The sequence below is a fragment of the Rhinolophus hipposideros genome (genome assembly GCF_964194185.1).
Source record: "Rhinolophus hipposideros genome assembly, chromosome: X".
Classification (NCBI taxonomy): Eukaryota; Metazoa; Chordata; class Mammalia; order Chiroptera; family Rhinolophidae; genus Rhinolophus; species Rhinolophus hipposideros.
Genome location: NC_138046.1, coordinates 119,982,651 through 120,001,178, shown reverse-complemented (window position 1 = coordinate 120,001,178; position 18,528 = coordinate 119,982,651). Strand labels below are relative to the sequence as shown.

Below are 18,528 nucleotides of genomic sequence, written 5' to 3'. Positions count from 1 at the left end.
TGGTTGCTCCCTTATTTCCCTCTCACTTTATCACTCTTTCAACAAAAACACACCAGCCAGTCCACCCTTCCCAACTCAATGAGAATAATTGCTTCCATTGAATACTTCCTTCCCTATATGCCCAAGATCAGTGTCCAATGATATGGTAACCTCATTGTTTCCAAAAAGTTTTAGCCAGGCCCTTTCTCAACTCCCATCTCTGTGTTGCCCTCCTGTGAATTTACAGTTTTTTTTAGAAGTATCGTCTGCCTGGATCTCTTTGACACTTTTCATTCAGTCTTAGCAGTAATTTCCACTTAATTTTTACTTCTCTTCAACACTAATTTTCATCACGAACCCAAACTTAATCTTCCTGTGATTTTTCAGATTACGGGTTCACATCTGGTAACTGACTCCTTAACTATCACTTTTTACAGTGTTAACTATATGGCAACAAAACCAATGTGATTATTTTTTCATATCAATACGTCTTGGAAAAGCCTCAAAATGTCTGGCCTTTGAAAATGGTGTCACCAAGTGTTTTTCAGTAAGGCTCTCTGTGTTACGCCTGACCTTTTCCCCACTTGTGTTTTCCCAGTGAAATGGTTGCTCATTAACTTCTTTTGTTTACATTTCATAAGCACAAATGCAGCCATTGTCACCTGAGGGATGTTATTAACCAAAACATTCTCTTTTGTGTAGCCCATCACGCTCCTGATGGAGTCATCAGATGCCATGAACCTGGCCTGCTTAACAGCCGGGTACTACAGACTACTTGTGGATTCCAGGAGGTCGATATTTAACATGGCCAACAAGAAAAATGCGAAGACCCAGGAAACAGGTATTTTTTTCCTAAATAAACTCATGAAGCACTGACTCCGTTCCCCTTCTCCACCCCACCTGGCAACAGTAATAAGAATGTTTCTTGAAAAGTTAAAATATATGCATAAAAACATTAATGTCCAAATTTAACACAAAAGCTTTCAAATATATCTGATATGGCCTAATTTTTTTAAATGAAGACATTGATTTTTTTCCATCACATTTTACACGTTACTTGGAAATGCCTGTATATAAGAATTGTGGGGTGGCTTGAGGGGAGACCTCAGTGGAAAAAAAGGGGTGTGTGCGTCAAAGGCAGTGATTTAATTACTGTGAAGTGGGTAAGCATCAATCTTTATGGCCAGCTTTCACAGCCTCACTTTCATTTAAAACAACTTTCACAGAGGTCAGGATGCAAAGAACTAACAATGGAATGCCCAGTAGGAGTTTGAGCCTGCAGCTTTAGGGCTTGTCCCTCGTTAAGATGCCCTAAGTACAGATGTCTGGGTTCCTCCTCCTGAGTCAGGCTTACTTCCAGGATTCTGGGAGCTCTACCAACAGGACATGAGGCTCTAGAAGGGACCCCATCGCGGCAGCCATCTTAGCTCTGTAGTGGGAGCATCAAAATGGCAAAGACATCAAATAATTCAATATAGCCACTGGGACGAAATAGCCCCAGAGTGAGCCCCAGAGTGAGGACAAGAAGAACTGCAAATGTTAATGGATAGTTTCTTTGAGGATGGGTGGTTTTCACTTGTTTTAGATTTTTTTCTTCTTCAGTGTTTGACATATTTTTCCATCTATGGTGGACAGTCAGTAGATGTGACTGATGGACAGATACTACCATTCAAGCCAAAGCTACTGACTCATGAAAACAGTATAAGTAAGGGTTCCATAATCAGGGTTTCTGTTAAAAGGAAGGAACATTCTACAGAACAAATTCCATTGTCACTGTTTCTGAGAGAAAAGGGGAAAGAAGGGGAGGAAAATCCTCTCACTTTTAAACTTAGTAGAACACATGAATCATTATTTCATAAATATAATATGTAGATAGACACACACAGAGACAGACTTGCACACAGTTTATGATGATGGCTGGTTAAATGGAAACAGTTACGGTCATAGGATAAAGGGAAACCAGAGAGAAAGAGAGAAATGGACGAGGCATGCCAGAGGGCAACTTTGACTTGCAACTAGATTTAATCCAGCCCCAAAGTGTGTTTTGTTTTTCATTTCTCTCAATTTTGGTTTTTGGTTTTTTCATTTGTAGAATTGGGATTAAAAACCTATCTTGCAATGCAAGGATTAGAAAAACATCTATGTAGAATGCCTAAAATGATGCTCAATACTTCTATTAATAATTGGCAGTTAAAAAAAAACAGGAATGGGAAAAATTCAAACGAAAGTGACAGAAACACAGAAAGGAATGGAAGACAGACATACAGCAAAGAAAGACCCTGAGAGACAAACAGGATTAGAAATAAATAGGGAAGAAACAAAAGGGAGAGTTTGGTGGTGAACATTTTTATGAACATATGTTTTCCCTGAGCTAGGAAATTTAGAGCAATCTAACACTGAACTTTGAAATTCCTAAGAGCAGTTCAGCAACTTAACACCATTCTTTAACATTGGAAAACCAGGTTTTGGCTTTCTGTTTTCAAATCTTACAGTTTATCCTGCAAATAAAACCCTTTCCCCATTGTAAGAATGTGCAGGTGCATGAAGAAAACCAAACCCACCATTCTAAAAATGGCCACGGTAATAAGGGCCTGAGTTCCGTCTAATTTATACTGGCTCACAATGTAATGTTTACTAATATTTTAAGAGGCAAAACCTTAATTCCAAAAAGTATTATTGCCATGGAGAGAGAATGGAACTTGAACTTTTCAGAAATTTCTCCCAGTTCTACAGTGACAATGACCATGAGGACACATGTTTCAAACATCACTCTTCACTCTCAGAAAGAGAGAGACAGAATGCACATACATGCAATTTGTTTGTGTGTGTGTGTGTGTGTGTGTGTGTGTGTGTGTGTGTGTGTGTGTGTGAAGGGAGGGCGAGGGAGAGAGATGGCACACTCCCGTAAGCAACTGGTTGGCCAAGGCTTAGCATCGTCTAATGGTGGAAAGTTCTCTCTTCCCTTCGGAAACTCCCAAAGGACCTCCTGATACTCAACAAATATAGAGTGAAGTCTACTGAGGCCAGGTCATCCCTAGTCCATTCTCCCCTCCCACTCTATGAGAGACTGGTCCACATTCCTAATCCACATTCTTCCGTTTCTCCAAAATCATTCCAGAAGCCAAATCAGTCCACCTTAGTGGAAGGAAGCCATGATTAAGTGTGTATTTTCTTTTTATCTCAAATTGATCAAAGACTTTCATGAAGATTTCTAACAAGGAAGTATAAACCCCCATTTCTTGTTCTCAATCTTGAAAATTAACCTTCAAGTTCTTTGAAAATCCTGAACCCACATATTTATGCATCTCTGGGCCTTAGAGGGGTCTGAGTAAGTATATGTTAACTTGCTTTTAGTCTGCTAACTTATTCGGTTTTCCTGTTGGTTTAAACCAGGAGTTGGCTAACTATGGCCCGTAGGCCAACTCTTATTCTTGTAAATAAAGTTTTATTGAAACTCAGCCACACACACTGTAGTAGTTTCTTAGGGCTGCCCTACCAAATTATTACAAACTTGGGGACTTAACAGAAACTTCTTCTCTCGCAGTTTTGGAGGCTAGTGTCCAAAGTCTAGCTTTTGGCAGGTCTACACTCCCTCCAAAGACTCTAGGGGAGAAACTTTTCTTGTCTGCTCCTCCTCTCATGGCTGTCAGCATTCCTATGGCTGCATAGTTCCGATTTCTGCCTTTGTCTTCACATAGCCTTCCCCTCTTCTCTGTGTGGCCCAGATCCCCCTCTACTTTTGTCTCGTAAGGACACTTGCCATTGGATTTAGGGCCCCTTTAGATAGTTTAGGATGATCTCATCTTGAGATCCTTAACTTAATGACATCTGCAAAGACTCTTTTTCCAAATAAGGTCACATGCACAGAATGGACATATCCTTTGGGGCCACCGTACAACCTATTACATCCATTTGTTTATTTGTCATCTCTGGCTCCTTTCATCTTATAACACTAGAGTTCAGTCACTGTTCCACTGAGCAGTTGGCCCACAAAACCTAAGATATTTACTATCTGACCTTCCTTTACAGAGACAGTTTGACCTCCCCAGGTTTAAAGCCCAAGCTCCATCACCACTTTGCTGAACTACTTCTTCCGCCCCCTGACAGTCCATACTCCTGACACACACGTGCACCCACGCACATCCAGTCACAATCTAAGTTGTTGTTAATAAAACAAGACTGAACCCCGACATGTGTATTTATTGTAAAGTAACATGCCAATATGGCTGGTGTAACTCAGTGTCTTCAAAATGATATCTTTTACTTGCTATTCATGAAAATATATGTAATTAGTAAAATGACTTGGAATATTGTTTAGCATTAAGTTCACTGTATAATTTAGGGAAAGCAAGAATCTCTTCAGTAAAACCGATTTTTTCCCCCATATGTCTTGTATATCTGATATCGGTATTACCCAACAGGGGTACAGGGGACAGGGGACAGGGGGCAATTTGAGGAAACAGATGGGAGAATATGTGGCCCTAACACTTCCTTAAAATGTTGCCTCTGGAATCTATAAAACAGTATTGACAGAGTGACACACTGCCCTGTTTTGGTAAATATCAGAGCAAAATCTCCACATCAAAATTCCCTGTTGAAAGACCCGTGAAGAACAAACAAAACAACAATTTTTAAATTAGGATCTTGCATTTTACTTCACAAGGAACATCACACAAATCTTTAGGAGTTCTCATGATACAAATAAAAATTGAAAGTAGTCAAAGTATTAAGTGTGCTTAGAAATAGCAGAGAGATGTACAAGGTGGAACGCATACAGGCACATACACAGACATTTTTGCATGAAAATGTAGACACCCACTAGGATATAAAGGGGCTGAAGAGATAGAGGTTTTTGTGCTATCACTCCAATATCTGTTATTATATTATATTTATATATATATACATATATATGTATAGATTTCTGTGTATTATATGTATATATTTACATTATTACATGGTCATTACAACGTCTTCTAAAATATGTGGTTGAAGTACATGCATCCTTGACTCTTACCTCGATGAGGAAAACGTTCAACATCTTCCTTTACAAAGTAGGCAATGTTAGACCTCGCTTTACAAAGTAAAGGGCGGTGTATTTTCTGGAATAACAGCCTGTTGGGCTACCACCTTTAAGGATTTTAAAAGGCACGTTTTATAGTCACATTCATAGATGTAAATGAGGTCTTTTAATAATAGAACCAAGAGTCAGGTGGAATGAAGCTATAGTTCCCTACTCTCAAATGGTATTATATTTTATCAAATAGCAATTATATTTTATGCACTATCAAGTCTGTTAAGGTATCTTCTCCTCACCAAGACAGCCTTACACCTTGAAGCCTAAATTGACCAGTACCATATTTGGAAAGCTGAATAACCCCATTTTTAACAAAAGTGATGCTACAAGCCATTAAATTAAGAAAGAGAGACGAGGCCCCCAGAAACCAGACAGCACAGTAATGTGTCTTTGCATGATTCTTTCTCTTTAGGAACTGAAAATAAAGGAAAACATAACGTCCTTGGCCCAGATTGGAACTGTATACCCCAAATGACCACTTTTATTGGTGAAGGGGAACAAGAAGCCCAGATAACATACATAGATTCAAAACAGAAGACAGCTGAGGTTACAGATGGCACCTTGTGTCGAAAAGACCACCGGCACTTGTACGCAGACAACACCTATCCTTCAGACGAACTCAGCCAGCCACTGACGCAGCCAGGAGAGGCTCCGTGTGAGGCGGACTACAGAAGCCTAGCTCAGCGGTCCCTGTTGACCTTCTCAGGACCAGAAACTCTAAAGAAAGCACAGGAGTCTCCGAGAGGAGCTAAAGTGTCCTTTATTTTTGGAGATCTCGCCATGGATGATGGTATTAATGCCCCAACTCTCGCCTATGAGAGACTGTTGGACGAGAGTCCAGAGCTGCTGGAGAAGCAGAGGAATCTCTATATCAGCAGTGCCAATGACATGAAGAGCCTGGATCTTGCTCCAGATGCGGAGAGCATGCAATTTGTGGCAAATTCCGTTTATGCAAACATCGGTGACGTGAAGAACTTCGAGGCCAGCCAGGCACTGGAGGAGCCCCTCCTGCATGACATGTGTTACGCAGAGAACACCGACGACGCAGAGGACGAGGACGAGGTGAGCTGTGAGGAAGACCTCGTCGTGGGAGAGCTGGAGCAGCCAGCCATCCTCAGCCTGTCTGGGTCAAGTGAGGACATCATTGACCTCACGTCCCTGCCCCCTCCGGAAGGGGATGACAATGAGGATGACTTCCTGCTGCGTTCCTTGAACATGGCTATCGCCGCTCCCCCACCAGGCTTTAGAGATAGTTCAGATGAGGAGGACTCTCAGAGCCAGGCAGCTTCCTTCCTCAAGGACACAGATCCAGGCAGCAGACTGCAAAGTGACGAGATCCCGGTGTCCCTCATTGATGCTGTGCCCACCAGCGCCGAGGGAAAGTGTGAGAAGACACTGGATAACACCGTCGTTTCCAGGCTGGAAGCTCTAGAAGCTCTGTCCGTCTCAGAAGAACAGCAGACCAGTGACAATTCAGGTTCTTTCACAATTGTTACATTTATTCACTGATAACCTTATCATTTCGTCCCTTCAAGCCATTTGCCCTTGGAGTCCTGTTATGTGGTGTCCTCCATTTCACGCATGCCCCATTTCATAAATGTGCAGAAACTACCATCATGTCTTTTTTGTGTATGCGATTTCCTTTGTTATTTTTTTACACACGTGGCACGTTTTTTTCCCCATTTCTGGAACAACTGTGCAATAAACTCAGAGTCCTTACTGAAAAGGGAAAAACCTGTTTTGTTTTATTTTTTAATAATAATGAGTCCCATTTTCTTACATGTCTCCTAGTACCTCTGATGCATCCATTAATTGGTTCTTGTTTTTTACGGCATGCAGGTGTAGCCATCTTGCGGGCTTATAGTCCCGAGTCTTCGTCAGACTCGGGCAATGAAACTAACTCTTCTGAAATGACTGAGAGTTCTGAACTGGCCACAGCACAGAAGCAGTCAGAAAACCTCTCCCGCATGTTCTTGGCCACTCACGAAGGCTACCACCCCCTTGCAGAAGAGCAGACAGAGTTCCCCACCTCCAAAACCCCTGCTGGGGGCTTGCCTCCAAAGTCCTCCCACACCCTGGCTCCCCGTCCAGTGACTGACCTCCCACCCAAAGTTGTGCCTTCCAAGCAGATACTTCACTCAGACCACATGGAGATGGAGCCTGAAACCATGGAGACCAAGTCACTCACTGACTATTTTAGCAAACTGCACATGGGGTCGGTGGCGTATTCCTGCACCAGCAAAAGGAAAAGCAAGCTGGCCAATGGGGAGGGGAAAGCACCCCCTAATGGGAACATACCAGGGCAAAAACAGCAGGGGACCAAAACAGCTGAGGTAGAGGAGGACGCCAAAGGTAAACTTGGTCCCGTGTCTTCAAGGGACAGTCAACACCTAAGCACTTTTAACCTGGAGAGAACTGCCTTTCGCAAGGACAGCCAAAGATGGTATGTGGCCACTGAGGGCGGGGTGGCTGAAAAAAGTGGATTGGAAGCAGCAACAGGGATAACTTTTCCAAGAGCTTCTGGTCTGGGATCAAGAGAGGCCGAACGGAAGGATGAAGGGGCTACCGATGGGGAAGCCAGAGAGGTGTCAGGACTTGGCCAACGGGACCACTTAACTGACGTGACCTGTGTCTCTTCAGCCAAAGACTTAGATAACGCAGAGGATGCTGACCCGTCTACCTGTGACCATCCTTCCAAGCTTCCTGGGGCAGAAGAGAGTGTGGACCATCTCTGTGACTACCACTTGGCCAAGCGGATGTCATCGTTACAAAGCGAGGGCCATTTCTCTCTACAGAGCTCTCAAGGCTCTTCGGTGGATGCAGGCTGTGGCACAGGCAGCAGCTGTAGCACCTGTGCGACACCTGTGGAGTCCCCACTGTGCCCCTCCATGGGGAAACACTTGATTCCTGAGACTTCTGGGAAAGGCATGAGTTATGTTCCTTCAGAGGAGAGAGCCACTGGGCTTCCCAACCATGGAGCCACCTTTAAGGAATTACACCCACAGACAGAAGGGGTGTGTCCAAGGATGACAGTGCCTGCTCTGCACACAGCCATTAATGCTGAACCCCTCTTTGGCACTTTGAGAGATGGATGTCATCGACTCCCCAAGATTAAGGAAACCACAGGTACAGCAATGATGGATTTAGTGCCTTGCATTACACACGAGGGACATGTAATCCAAACTTACAACAAACCTAAAAATATAAACTCTGGACCAAAAAAGTTAGAATCTTTTAAAAGGCTGCAGAACTGCGGCCAGGTTAACTATTAATCATTGATCCCTCCATGTTTAAAAATTACTGAAGTTTCCAGATCTGAAACAATACTGAAGATGGCATTTGCTCTTTAGAATCTTCCTCTGTCCTTGCTTTTAGAATTTGATGGAGCCATATATTTTTTCTAAATTCTAAAAGTAGACTTTTAGCAGTCCCCAGGGTGACTTTTAGTTGTAAGAGAGTATCACTTAAAATCCCCAAAACAGTTTGATTTCCTTTTTAAGATATCGAATTTCTAATTTTGCCATTTCATTTTTGAGAGTCAAGGAAGGCCAATCGAGCAGGGACTCAGGGAGAATGGAGGGCTTGGGGAAGATGATTTGCCTTTCAGCAATACCTCCAGATTCCTCCTGACTGTAAGACTCTCCTCAAGCAGTATCCTGAGGTGTCTGGCATACTTCAGCATCAGCAAGGTTTTGAGGGTGTGCATGCTCTATCTTCCCCAAAATAGTAAAATCTAGACACAGATAGAAACAAGAACACAGCCACTTTCTATGCCTGCTTCACTGTTCTACCACCCACTGGGCACTTATCCCTCTCACTGATCAACTTGGCCAGCCACCATGTGACAGAAGCAGATATTCTTTCATACTTTCCAAATTCAAATTATATCCTCAAAAGTGTCTTTTCCATATAGGTCAGTGAGATCTTATATTGGTTAATTTCCATTTCTGATTTTTAAAGATTATCTACTTTTCTCAAAAGCCAGCACTGGCTTCACCTGCCTTGAGAAACCCATCTAGGAGTCACCCAGCTAGCCATCTTTACCTCTAAACTAATGAAAGCACACTGTTGAATCCTTTGCAGTTTACAGAGAGCTTTCATCTAACTTACCTTGTGTTTGTCACAAAAGTACTGTGAGATGGAGATTATTTTCTTTGCATTTTCTGAGAAAAGTTGAGCAACTTGCCCAGTGTCTCAACTTCAAACTTTGTACCAGAAAAACTACATGATGTCCTCTTTAAAAGGCTAGTTATAATTTAATTTACATTAATTAAATTAGGCTACTTTAAAAATAAAAAAAAAGGTTAGCTGATGCCAGGATTATCCTAACTCCCTTGAAATGAAACTTAAATGTCATAAATATTTTTGAATTATCTATTTGTAGGACGTGTGTTTTCTAATTATGTGTGTAAGCTTTGATAGATAAATATTGGGAGCAAAGCAATTCATGAAATTCCACTGTCTCCCTGAAAATGTTTGGGATTTCTGGACAATTCCAAATGAATAAGTAGTTTAAGAAATAACAGATTCCACTATTTCTTAAAATGTTTTAAATTGGAAATCTGCTATAAGATCTCAGGAGGCAGTTTTTGAAAAGTGGGGCGACCCTGACAAATGGCAGCCCTTCTAGAATGCATCCTTGGGAAATGACAAATATCACAGAAAGATCCAGTAAAATTGACCACCCTAGAGATGCTTAATGATTCTCTCTGTTTTTCTACTACCCCTAGTGTAGCTTTGACAGAGCCTGGGAAGGAGAGACGAGGAGGCATGCCTGCAGCTTGGTCTCAACGTCCTGAAGCTGATCCCATCCTGCTACCATCAAATACTCACTCGGAATCAAAGGTGCCAATTCCAAATCAAGACCCTAATGATTTCTCCCAAGCAAACCAGGCCTACGGAGAGACTGTGAGCTGGCGACCACTGGATCTGAGACGGGGAAGCCTGGGGACACCTCCTAGCCAGAGGGCTCTGCGACATAGCAGCAGCAGTATCTTCTCAGGATCTGTAGGTTTGGAGACCTTCCGAGAGAGAACCAAGGGTGCAGTCAGCTTAAAGTGTCCAGTTATCACAGAAGTGCAGGAGGCCAGTTCAGAAAGGCGAGCAGAACTCCCCCTGGGGAAGAAGCTCACCAAAAGTTTTTCCCAAAGCTCGATGCACTTTAGCTCTGAGGGGAAGGTTCACAAAAGCTCCCCAGTGGCTCACAAAGACTCAAAGCTGTATAGGACATTACCCTTGCGGAAGCTGGAGGGCAGCAATTGGAGATGCCGGGGACCTTTCAGCTACTGCTTTCTGAACCGAGGACAGGATGAAGATGGTGATGAGGATGAAGAGGAGGGAGAGGCCACCTATCAGGTCTCTTGCCTCTTTCGACCACAGACAACTGAAACCACGCCAGAACCAACCAGCCCACCCCTGGCTGTTGGGATTCCGAAGCAAGGAGGGGAGCTGTCCAGAGTTTCAGTGCTGAAGGTCTGGGCAGAAGATCTGAGTGGCCCAGATGACCTGAACTTCAGCAACCTGGCTTTTGATGCCCGGATTGCCAGAATAAATGTCCTAAAGGAGAACACATATGCATTGCCCGATGGGTTCCTCGCAGCCCAGAATGATGCCAATGAGCTGCTCTGCCTTGTCAGGGCAACCAAGGGGAAGAGAGAGGAGTTACGCCCTGACGCGTATGACCTTACACTTTCTCAGTACAAGCAACTGTTATCCATCGAGTCCAGACAGTTGGGAAGTGCCTGTAGGAAAATGGCGATGGCCGAGAAAAGCCCAGAGGAGATGCTCCTAGCTATGACTTCCAGCTTTCAAGTGCTCTGTTGCCTAACAGAAGCTTGCATGCAATTAGTTAAAGTTGTGAACTCAGAAACACAGCGGCAGGAAATTGTAGCGAAGATTGATGAAGTGGTCATAAACTACATTTGTCTCCTGAAAGCTGCTGAGGCAGCCTCTGGAAAGACCACTGGGGATCCGAATGTTGGACTCTCCATGCGACATTCAACCACCATGGCCGCTCTCGTAAGCACACTAACACGTTCTCTCAAGATGCTTTTAAATAAGTAAAGTACGGAAGTCACGTCATAATCTACCTTTGCAAAGCCATACATGAACTTTTATTTACTTTATGAGTACGATGAACAGATGTCTCCTTTCTTCTCTGTAAATTTGGCTATTTTGTATAAAACGGGAGATAAAAGTCACATTGAGGAAATGTTGAAATGTACTAATCAGATGTATTGTGTTTATATTATACATATGTATACATGTAAAAGAAATATACAAGAAAGTGATGACATTTGGCTATTTTTCATAGTCGAAACTCCAGGTATATGATGTGAAATTTTAAATTCCATCATGTTAGAGCAAAACAATGAATCCTATCCCCTTTCCTTCCAAGTGGATACGTGGAGACCATATCATTCATATTTAGAAGTTAAAAAAAAAAAGAAAGAAAGAAAGAAAAAAGAAATCACAATGTATATAAAACAGTAGTTATGTTTTAAAATTATGATTTTTAAGCATTGGAAATAGCAAAAAGACATTTAAAATTCAAGAAGCTATTATGAATTATTAGAGAATCTATATAATAAATTAATTTTTTGCTCATAGTGTTTGGTTATCTGATGCCTTCTTCCAAGAATCCTACAAATTTTATTTTGGCTTGTGCCATTTGGGTTAGAAATGGGTGGGGATGGATTCTATTGTGTCAACACAAATGCTCTTCATGATATTCCTAGAGTTAAAATACTTCCCAAATAGAAGAACAGAGGGAATGATGGCCAGGTTCCTGGATAATACCTAGTTATCGATGATCTAATTACATAAATTGAAAGGAATTGATAATACCAAAATTAAATCATTTGATGAAAAGAGAGATCTGCTTTGACTAAATGTCAAAATATATAAACCAAAGACATCATCCCCCCTCTCCCAACTCAACCATGAAACTTAGAGTTCCCTTAAGAGTGACAGAACATTTAGTAAAGTATTTGCAAAATTACACAACAGAAACATTTATTGATCATCAGAAGTAAGTGCAGATCCAGTCATGTAAAGCAAACTGCACACCAGCCTGAGTCACATCTCAGATCACAGCTCTCAGTGTCACAGAGCTTCATGCATCACCTCCTCTACCGGGGCCAATGCTTCCAACCAAATTTTGAATTACAGCCTAATGCTGGGACAAAATTTCAAATCTGGAATGTTCAGAAAATCAGGGAGATATCCTACTCTAATATAGAAGCCATGATTAAATAAATAATAAAATATTTATTAAATGATCTAATCTGATTTGGCTGATAGACTATGAAAACCATAAAAAACATAAATAAATAAAAACCGAAGTGGTAAATTTGACCACTTCAGGTAAAACTGACGGAATGCAAAGAAGTTTTCAGAACTGTCGTCTCTCTCAAACTGTATCTTTGGGTCAAAGCAAAAGGATGCCAACTCTGCAATTGTAAAATAAAATTGACGTGTACATATGTACTTCATGGGTCATTTAGTGCTTACGCTACACACACTCCTATTTATGTACGTGGCTTCTTAAAATATGACAGGAGTGTGCCAAGTACAAATTTTTTCATTTTTGTAGCCTACTGGGCAGGAGGCATAACACAGTCCACAGTTGCTGTCTCTCATCCGTCATTCCATAGAGATTCAATAACAAAAATCACACATATTTGTAGATGGTAGCATACAAAAGGAGTTTAGACATGTGTTATTAAAAATAATGTTTAAATAACAAAACATTATTTTACTAAAATTATAATTATAAACATTGATGTTTGATATTGAGAAATATTAATGGTGTTTTCTGTGGAAATTTTCGGTAAATATTCTGTGTACTAAAATACTAACATTAATAGGGTGTGTGTTCTATGTCAGACAATGTGCTAAACATATTACATATTATCGCATTTAATCATCACAACAATCTTATGATTTGGACACTGCCATTAATTCCCTATGGAGGCAATATGGTTTAACAGTTAAGGGCATGGAGCATGGGATTCGAAACTTCTTAAGTTTGAACTCTGCCATTTTCTAGCCCTTTTATCTTGGGAAAGCTAATTAATTTTTTCTGTGTCTCAATTTCTTCATAGTAAAATGCAAATCAATGATAAGTTGTATTTCCATAGGGTTGTCATGAGTTTTAAGTAAAATTATGTGTGTAAAGTTCTTACCACAATTCCTGGCAGAGTAAATCATGTTAGATATTATTATCATCGTAATCATTGCATTAACTTTATTGCCCAAGATAATATGTGGGTATGTTTGTTTTATATGCATATTGTATCCTGACTCTGTGCAGAATACATTATGTGTATTGCATATGTATGAAAGAAGTGTACAGGGAGGGGATGATTCTTGTTCAAATCATATATCCAGTTAGAACAACTTCCCCACCCATTCCAGTTCTTTGAGAGGCCTCAGTGAAATAGCTCTGGGTCTTTCTCATCTATCTCCCATTACCTACGGGTGCTCCAATAAGTTGCTCTTTCTTATAAACAAACACTTTGCTACTTAGAAAACCTTAAGGGCCCCCCCATTCACTAAACATGGGGCTCCTAAGTGGGATCCACGTCCACAAGAGTGTAGAAAGAACATATCAGAATGATACTGGTGTTTATTTTTAACCAGCTGTTTTTATGTTTGTGTATGTTTTATAATGGCATAATAGTACAGTGGGTATATGTACGTCATTTAAAATAAATAAATCAATTAACAAGCATATGCCTGGTGCATGTATGCAAAAATCTTGTCACAGGTAGGATTGCCTTTACTGAAGTTTGGAGACCACTCAACTAGAGATTAAAACTTTCTTCCACTCGAGGTCCTTCACATTTAGTCCCCAGCCTATTTTTCCAAGTGTATTATAATACCATCATTTTTATTAATTTATTATTATAAAGTGTTCAAGCATACACAAATGTAGACACAATCATGAATATAATGAATTAACAGGTACTCATAACATGCCAATTCATGTGTAATCTTATTTTCTCTATTTCTACGCATCTCCTTCCACACTGTATGTATTAGCAAATCTGACATCATAGCATTTAATTCACGAATATTTCAGTAAGAAATTCCTATAGATAAGAACTTTTAAACATAATCACAATGCCTTTTCACACTTAAAAATTAATCATTCCCGAATAATATCAACTAAATATTACAGAAATAAATGATAAAGAAAGTGAAAATTCCTATAAACTCAACCCCAAAGAGAGTCATTGTCAACAATTTAGAGCATCTTCTTTCCAGTTTTTCTAATATATATAAATGTGGTATTATTGTGTGTATTTATGAGTTTAACTTTTGACTCAGAAAGTTGTTCTGACCACATTTGCCCTTCTGTGTGAGTCTCAGTTCCACCATAATTTGGGTTGGCCAAAGGGATCTGATTGATGTGGGAAGACAGAGTGCTCAGATGACTAAGCACCACACCATTAGGCTTACAGTAAATCCAACCATGAATGCAATTGCCTCAGACATTCAAATTAACACAGACCCCTAGGCCCAGCTGGAATTTGCCTAATCACAAAAGATATTATTTTCCAAAAGAGAAAGACTGACAATATTGAAATGAGCAGGCGCAGCAGCCCTACCATGGATCAGTTGCTTTTGCTATGAATTTCATCTTTTGGAAGACAATATTCATTTGTTTATGTTCCTCTTTCATACATTTCGAAATGCCAGCTATTCTTTGTTACTTCTGAGCTACTCAGGATGTTACTCTAATTTGTTCTGGCTGGATTACTCTTGATTTGGCAGTAGGAGAAGTTTGCTGTCTTTGACTGGTTATTACCGTTCATAATTGTTAACTGTTTTTGAAATTGGAAAAAAAAAGCAAATTAGCTATGTTCAGGTGATTCCCGTCACTTCCAAGCATTTAGAAATCTTCATAGGGACCAAATATACATGGATATTACATTGTTTCTCTCTAACCTGATTTTGTGTCTGCTTTGAAAGTGGTCCGTTTTTGGGGGGGGTTGTTTGGGTGTATGGAAGTTTGGGTGTATGAAGGCATAGGGAAGGTGTTTGAATAGATAGTTACGGGTGTGTGTGTCTGTCTGTGAGACTAGTTTTCAGTTTGGCTTCATGGACTTCAGAACTAGTTTCCCCTCTGGCAGTACAAAACTGACGATAAAAATGTTCTTATATAACGTCCTACATCTTCCTTTAAAGTCAGATTGCAGAAATAGCTTCCCAGCTTTGAAAGATCAAAGAGTTAGAATCTTAACTTTTGAACTGAATTTTCATTCATAACAACCTGAACATCACTGAGTTAGATACTTTTCAGTTATTTCACCTATTCCCGGGCCTGTCCCTCTCACTTTTTAACTTTAAAGTCTATACTTAGGAAATCCATGGAAGAACAATTTGTGTATTTATTAAATGTCTCTGCTGCACAGAATAATGGAATGAATTAAATCCTGCATCTCTGAAAGCAGTAGATAACCAAGTAGCTTACCCCAAGTAGCTTATTTCACTATTCAACTTGAAATTAACCTGCTGCCTTCAACTGAACTCTCTCCACATTTATAATTCCATCTCAGTTTTCTGTTCCACATTAATTTCAAAGCATTGAGGTTTGCTTTTTTTTTTTTTCGTTATACCTGTTAATTCTCATTTTCCACTCCACAGTCTGGGCCAAAATTCTGTGCCATTTGCAGCAGTATCATCCAGAACTTTAGGGAGAATTAGCTTTGGGATTCAGGAAGCTAAGCCTTCTTGGTAACCTCCAATCAAGTAATGTTTCTCCGGTTTTCATTTTGATTAGTACCCTTTGTACATCTTGCACTTTGTCTAAGTGATCTGTGACTCCTTTCTGTCACCCACTGAAAGAAGCAGGGTATGTCTATTCATTCATTCAAATAGCTATTAACAACTTCCTAATCCAGGCAAACATTGTTCTAGGTGCTGGAGGTGGGGTACAATGGAGAACATAATTGACATGCTCCCTGCCAAAAATGGAGCGCCCATTCTAGAGTGGGTCATCACTTGTCATTTGTGGAGAAAGGAGGGGCTCAGAGTGAGTCAGCATTACAGGCAGTCTTCTCTTTGCGTGGTAATGCAAGACTGTCAAGATGGACATGCCAGCCAAAAACATGCAAGGTGATCTTAATAATCAATGAAAACAAATGAAAATTGTTCCATGACCTGTACCGATTGTTTTCAAAACATTATTTTCTGTCAGTTATAAATGTATGAAAAAATGTAGTAAAACGTATCTATTTAGTACATAGTAATTTAAATCATTACAAACAGAATTAAAATGGGTCTTTTTTGTAAAACCTTATAAAGAGTAGCTTGAACAGTCTTTACCCTCTTTGATTCAAAATGTGGAGTGAGCCTCTTTTCTATGCTTTGGCAAATTGTCATACTCCTTTCTAAATTTGAATCGGCTTCAAACATTTTATAGGTGGTGCTTTCAATGTTGTGAAATATCTCCAAGAGTTCCTTTAATGTGAGTGTTGTTTTTTTTCCCCAGTGTCACTTCCTCTGGGACAGCTTCAACCTTTTCATGACAGCCACTCTCCTGATTTATATCAGTAAGTTCGCTTTCGCTGCCGTCCTCTGCAGTGTCGAATGAGGGCAGTGTATTCTTCTGATACTCAATTGACATCTGATTTTCATTTCACTCCCACAGTGATCACTTTTTGTTTCTTCACTGCACTTTCATCTTTGTTGGCCAGTTCCCTCTTTCCATCATCAGTTTTATGAAACGTTTTGTGGCTGCCCTCAGGTAGTAAAGGCAGACCACGGTTCCTTGCCACAGGAGCATCTTCAACATGGCTGTTCATTTTATTAAACCTGCAAGGGGAATCTCTGTCTTCAGGGAGGGCCTAGTCCCTCCCCCTTTTATGGGTTTTCACCTGATCAAGTCAGGCCACCCGGGATAACCGCCCTATTGACTGACTCCAAACTAACTGATTTGGTACCTCAAGTACATCTTTAAAAGTCCTTCATTGTTGCCATATTCTGTTAGTTATAAGCATGAGAGAGGTCCCACCCACATTCAAGGTAAGAAAGCTATACAGGACATGAACACCAGGAGACAAGAGTCATGGGGACCACTTAAGGGTCTGTCTGCCGTGCCATCTATGGCTCTTCCCACAGTATAGGCACTTGAAATACAGACTTGAAAGGCTTTCGTAACCCTGACATAAGCCATCAGAGTACACATAGGTAGCCTCCAGCCTCTCTGCCCTGGCCCAGACACAGGCCCAGGCCCATTCTATAGATATTTTTGTGTGTTAAGATGCCCAGTTGCTCTGAGCTGGAAACACCAATAATTATGATGTACTGACCTATGCAGTTCAGGATTTTATTAGTGCCAAGTTCATAGATAAGCTCTCGGTGGCAATATAACTTTATTCATTGCACTCATTCTAGAATCAAGTTATGACTTCGAGATCAGGTTAGACTGAATAATTCAGCTGGCAGATGAATTATTGAAGAGGCTGAACTTTAACCAGTGTGACCATACCTTTCCCAAGTAGTCATGTGAAATGGGATGAGTGAACTCAGGTCACTTGCTCCTAAGTTGTTCATCTGGAAGTGGAATCCATGTGTTCAAGTTCAGCTACCCATCATGCCCCGCTCCTGAAAGGACGCTGCTTCCTCCATTTGGGCTCCAGCGGAGTTGCATATGTAACAGTTCATTTCTTTCTAGATTCTATGACCATTTATTCTCTCCCTTTATTTTCCAAAGATATATTGTTGACTCAGACTTTACTGAAGTACTCCTTTAGTACTCCCTGGATTTCCAAGAAAGGTGCAACATGGCACGTGTGCATGTGCACACCCACATACACATGCACACGTGTGTGTGCATGCGTGTAAGGTAAATAAATGTAGTGTGTCACATTCCCCAGAAATCATGCATTGACCAGATTTGGCTTTCCTTCTTCCAGTCTGCCTCTGCCCCCCACTGCTGCAAATTTGGTCTCCAATCTGTTGCCAGTATGATTATAATCACATTAATAATAATAATGCCTAATATTTATTCATGCAAATACTGTGCAGGTACTGTGCTAAATGATCTTCACGCATAATTGTCACTTCTATTTCCTAGAACAACCTATGAGAAATTACTATTATCATCCCTTTTTTTATGAAAGGCAGTTGAGTTTAGAAACTCCAAATAGTGTGCCCAAAATCATGGATGCTGGCCAGAATGAAGATTTGAACTCAGTAATTGTAATTTTGTTCAACAGTTTTTGGCCAAGCAGATAGATGGCTTCATTGCTTTTAATCAAACAAATACCAGCATAAGTTTTTTTTTTAATTTTATTTCCAACAAAGGACTTAGACATAAAAGCAACCATCTCCTGTTCTACAACTCCCCACCCTCAGTCCCAGTTCTACGAGACAACCCATTTCACCAATTTCTGTTTTTAGTGTTTTTCTCCTTAATTCTAAATAATATTATTTCTTGACTTGCCCACTTTGGATGATTTGCA

The 18,528-nt window shown here is 40.6% G+C and overlaps 1 protein-coding gene across 5 annotated transcripts in view; it reads left to right on the top strand.

The window, feature by feature from the left end:
* FRMPD4 (FERM and PDZ domain containing 4) overlaps window positions 1-11,654 on the top strand; it is a 750,657-nt gene extending 739,003 nt beyond the window's left edge. For all 5 annotated transcript variants that reach the window (XM_081042401.1, XM_081042403.1, XM_081042402.1 and 2 more), the window contains 4 exons: window positions 682-820; window positions 5,466-6,530; window positions 6,893-8,179; window positions 9,789-11,654. In XM_081042401.1, coding sequence (XP_080898527.1) covers window positions 682-820; window positions 5,466-6,530; window positions 6,893-8,179; window positions 9,789-11,116 — 3,819 coding nt within the window. In that variant the 3' untranslated portion in view covers window positions 11,117-11,654. The remainder of the gene's footprint in view (window positions 1-681; window positions 821-5,465; window positions 6,531-6,892; window positions 8,180-9,788) is intronic.
* The last annotated feature ends 6,874 nt before the right edge of the window (window positions 11,655-18,528 follow it).